Source organism: Vespa velutina, chromosome 1 (assembly GCF_912470025.1).
Source record: "Vespa velutina chromosome 1, iVesVel2.1, whole genome shotgun sequence".
In the NCBI taxonomy this organism is placed as follows: domain Eukaryota; kingdom Metazoa; phylum Arthropoda; class Insecta; order Hymenoptera; family Vespidae; genus Vespa; species Vespa velutina.
This window is the reverse complement of record NC_062188.1, coordinates 6,112,510-6,117,509: the sequence shown is the minus strand read 5'-3', so window position 1 is coordinate 6,117,509 and position 5,000 is coordinate 6,112,510. Positions and strand designations below refer to the sequence as shown.

At 35.7% G+C, this 5,000-nt stretch overlaps 1 protein-coding gene across 3 annotated transcripts in view; it reads left to right on the top strand.

The window, feature by feature from the left end:
- LOC124954445 (cell wall protein DAN4-like) overlaps positions 1-5,000 on the top strand; it is a 7,448-nt gene that overhangs the window by 1,235 nt on the left and 1,213 nt on the right. For 2 of the 3 annotated variants that reach the window (XM_047507408.1, XM_047507418.1), the window contains 5 exons: positions 1-954; positions 1,119-2,477; positions 2,635-2,637; positions 3,533-4,062; positions 4,600-5,000. The exon at positions 1-954 is cut by the window's left edge; the exon at positions 4,600-5,000 is cut by the window's right edge and continues 1,213 nt beyond it. In XM_047507408.1, coding sequence (XP_047363364.1) covers positions 789-954; positions 1,119-2,477; positions 2,635-2,637; positions 3,533-3,975 — 1,971 coding nt within the window. In that variant the 5' untranslated portion in view covers positions 1-788 and the 3' untranslated portion in view covers positions 3,976-4,062; positions 4,600-5,000. The remainder of the gene's footprint in view (positions 955-1,118; positions 2,478-2,634; positions 2,638-3,532; positions 4,063-4,599) is intronic. The other variant, XM_047507426.1, reaches the window with a different exon arrangement.

Below are 5,000 nucleotides of genomic sequence, written 5' to 3'. Positions count from 1 at the left end.
GATTCATGAACAGAATGATACGTTGATACGTTGATCAAAGGACTCAAAGGCTTGTGATCGGAGAAGACATATTAGGAGATAAAACAAAATAGATCTACATTTATGCTACGTATATAGACGTACATACAATTTCAAAGATTTCAATTCAATTCGAACGGTGAAAGCAAGGAAGGAAGGAAGGAAGGAAGGAAGGAAAGAAGGAAGGAAGGAAGGAAGGAAGGAAGGAAGGAAGGAAGGAAGGAAAGAAAGAAGGAAGGAAGGGAGGGAGGGAGGGAGGAAGAAAGGTAGGAACATGATGAACGAGATGAAATTGATGTGAGCCATAACATTTCATTATCCCGATAAATATGACGAGGGGAATGTAAACGAGTTTGCGACATTGATTTGAAATTCGACGAGAAGAGGAAATAGGGGAGACAAAGGAGACAAAACAAGAGAAAAAAAAATAATAAAAAAGAATAGAGAGAAACGGAAGAAGAGGAGGGAAAGAAGAAAAATATAGGGAGGGGAAGGGCTTCGACATTTTTCGAAGTATCAATGGCGGAGTAGTACAAAACGACGACGAATCGATTGTATATGTTGTAACTGTTGTATACTAAACGATCAACGCGAGTCATCTAGATATTATCTATCGGATAGAAAATTCTTTTATTATTCGCGAAAGGAGGAAGAGGAGAAGGAGGAAGAAGAAAAAAAAGAGAGAGAGAGAAAGAGGGAGAAAAGAAAAAGAAAGGAAAAGGAGAAGAAAAGAAGAAAAAAAAAAAAGGAAACTAAAATAAATCTTCAAGATGCCGCGCTGCTACATGGTTAAGAAGGCCCTGTGCAACAAGTACATTACCAGCGTTGCCAAAGGATTCGAAAGCTGGGGTCGTGGTAGAAACACGCCATCGCCAACGACCATACAGTTGCCCGTTTCGCCCATAGAAGGGAGCGTTGCACCCACTGTTGCGCAAGGTATATCCATCTATTATTACTTATTTTACATATATATATATACGATAATAATACGAATTATGTTCCAATAAATTTCTTTTTTGATTTTTAATACGCATACACATACATAGAAACATTTGTTATTAGTCATCGACAATTATTTATTTTTTTTTCTGTCATTAAAGACATTAAAACTACGGGGACGCCTATCATCAACGAGAACAACAATTCGAAAGAATCTACGTGCAAAAAGGAAGATTTTGGGATGGGAACTGCGTCGGATTCACCGAAGTTGCCTCAAATAGAAATGGCAACGACGGTGATTGCTTATACGACATCGGCGGCGTCTAACGTATCAACGCCGTCGTCGTCGTTAGAATCCAATGGTGTCAGATTAACGACAACGACAACGACAACAACTACAACCACCGCAATAATATTGACGACCGCTACGACGACGGCTACGATGACGTCTACGACAACAACGGCGAAGACGATGATGACAACGACAATGACAATATCGAGCATGCCAACGTCAAAGACGTTAGAACTTGTTACGGATAATGTTGTTTCGCCGTCTCATCGTTCGGCACAAAATGATCCATCCGCGTCCTCTACCTGCACGTCTACGAGATATACTAACGAGGACACTACGACGGAACATATTAACGAGGATACCAAAATAAGAACGACATCTTGTTGCAACAACATTATATTGTCCTCAAATGTTTCATCGATGTTCAAAGATCGTTCAGCCGCCGAAACGGAAGCAGCTCATGATCTTCTTGAACTTTCAAGGTCTTTACCACCTTTACCACCACCGAGCGTTGCGATAGGTCCTCAAAGCGTCATCGAGACACCTGCCACGGATGTTCAAGAGATGACAGTGTATCAACCTGTCGAACAACCAATCTATCAACTAAACACGATCGATCTTACCGGTTCGGCTACCGTCTATCATCATCAGCCACAGCAACAACCACCACCGCAGGCAACAACGAGTATCATTTATGAGCCGACAACGACGATCGTTCAGCAAACATCGGGTGGTGTCTTTATACCACTTTCACCGGTTCAAGAGATTCTCTTCACTTATAGTACGCCGTCCATACCATGTACGTCGATTATAACTCAACAACCACAACAACAGCATCAGCATCAGTTACCGATACAACAACAGCATCAGCAACAACAGCAACAGCAACAGCAACAACAACAACAACAACAACATCATCATCATCATCATCATCATCAAAATCAACCGATCGAGACGGCGCCGCCATTGACACCACCTACGTCCGAATGCAGCAGCGACATAGAGAACAATAATCCTAATTCTCAACCTAGCCAACGAGACAAGGAAGTGCAAACGGTTACCGAACAAACGGAAATTAAAGCTGCCACTTACACTTACGACACATTACTTGTAGCCGATGGCAGGTCAAAAAACAAAAAGCTACTTTCTCTCCAAAAGACACCGGAAACTGAACCAGCTGAAAATCTGGAAACATCGAAAACTGGCCGTTACGTCTGTTGCGAATGCGGTAAGTATTCCATAAATAAATTTTATTTTTTAATCTTTAATATATTTTACGATAAAATATATTCTTTTCTATCAAATGATTTAATTTAATGTAGGTTCTATAATAATATAAGAATAAAAATTTATATTAATATATCTGGATTGTTCGATGGATATAGAAAGTACGTAATCGCATAATTTCGCTTATATCTTCGAAATTGAGTAGTATAAGCACGGCGAACTAGCTAATGAGTTCTATCTGTTACTAGAGGATGGGCACAGCAAATTAGTCTTGATACGTACAATACAATGCAGTAGAACGTGCTGATTATCCTTTCTATTTCTCTCTCTCTCTCTCTCTCTCTCTCTCTCACTCCATGTCTCTAATTTCACGATTGCGTAGAGCAGCAGATAGGCTGGTCCTTAAAATGATTAGAATTTCTATTGCTACGTGAGCGAATAATATAGCTAGATATATGCGTATACGTGTACGTGTTTGTGTGTGTGTGTGTGTGTGTGTGTGTGCGTGTGCGTGTGCGCGCGCGCGCGTGTGTGTATGTGTGCATATATATAACATCTGTTAATAGTTTCAAACAAATTAATAAATTTTTCATAAATTTTAAATTTCACTTCGCGCAAAACTATAATAATTGTTCTTTTTAAATAAATCTCATTATTAATTATTTATATTAAAAAAAAAGAAAAAAAAAAAAAAAGAAAGAAAAGAAAAAATCTCAATCGCGTTGCTAATCAATCTTAAATTTCTCTAAATACTCAAATATCATTAATTAGATATTTATATCTGATAAAATATTATTCAAATTATTTATCATCCATTTATACCTTAAAACTTTTTGGAATTATTAAATCGTACAAACTGTTCACACAAAAGTGATCCTACGCAAAGTTACACATTTTCAAATTAATTTAAAATACAAATTCTATCTTATAAATAACATCCTATATATATATATATATATATATATATATATATATATATATAAAATATTATATCTGTAATGTTATATCTGGATATCATATCTGGATATACATATATCTATTTTTCAATGTTCTCAGGTAAACAGTATGCAACCTCGTCGAATTTATCGAGACACAAGCAAACCCATCGCAGTATCGACTCACAATCGGCGAAGAAATGCATTCATTGCGGCAAAGCGTACGTTAGTATGCCAGCTTTAGCGATGCATATGTTAACGCACAAATTGACCCATAGCTGCGGTATTTGTGGAAAGATGTTCTCAAGGCCTTGGCTACTTCAAGGTCATTTACGTAGTCACACAGGTGAAAAACCATATGGATGTGCACACTGCGGTAAAGCATTCGCCGATCGTTCCAACTTAAGAGCCCATATGCAAACTCATTCGGCCGACAAGAACTACGAATGTCCTAAGTGTCATAAGTCCTTTGCCCTTAAGTCGTACCTGAATAAACATCTCGAGTCGGCGTGTCAAAGAGAGAACGGCGATGAAAGTAGCAACGACGTTGACACCTCGCCATAATAAATATAATGTGCCTGAAAACGAAACAAAGAATTAAGACGACTAATATTTCATAAAATAACGACTACAGAAACATGACAAATTTCGGTAAGATTTTATATTTTTCTTTCGAATATATTATAATATTATGTCTCTATACCATAGACTTATTATCATAGACTCATTATCATAAATCACGTTATATATACATATATATATATAGCATATTTCTATATATCTGTGATATTTATATATCAAAAGTTATAAATATGTATTAAATAATATATAAATAATGTCAGAATTTCTAATAAATAAGTACTTTAACAAATTTTTTTCTATATTTAAATATATTTAAATATATTTAATATTAAATAATTAAATATAACAATATATTTAAATAATAATAAATATTACAAATTCTGACATTTTAATTGATTGACAATCTCAAAATATACATACATACAATATATATAATTATATCTTATAAGAGACGGTATTATTAGAACATGCCATTTCGTTATATATATATATATATATATATATATATATATATATATATATTTACACTCACACACATACACACATAACATTAAATATACATACCCATATATATCCTTCTCTAATCAGAACGTTCATCGTTTCCAGCACATGCCAATGAAAGAAATAAACTACGATATTCAGGGCAGGCGAGAGATATGGAGATCAACGGTCTAGAAATAAAAAAGAAAAAAAAAAGAAAAAAGACAAAAAAGGGAAAAAAAATGCAAAAAGGAACACGATCAAAGGCCATCACAGATCCAAATACATAGTTGTAGTTATACAACTAGGGACACGCGACTTACCATAGGTGAACCAGAAAGGGGATTCCAATGAGATCGTTGTCCCCGATTAAACGATCTTGACTAACAAACTCATTTCTATTAGACCATGCATATAATCAAAGCAACAATGCAACAATGCAACAATGAATTCATTTTTTAAATAGAAAGAGAGAGAGAGAGAGAGAGAGAGAGAGAGAGACAGACAGAGAAAGACAAACAGAGAAA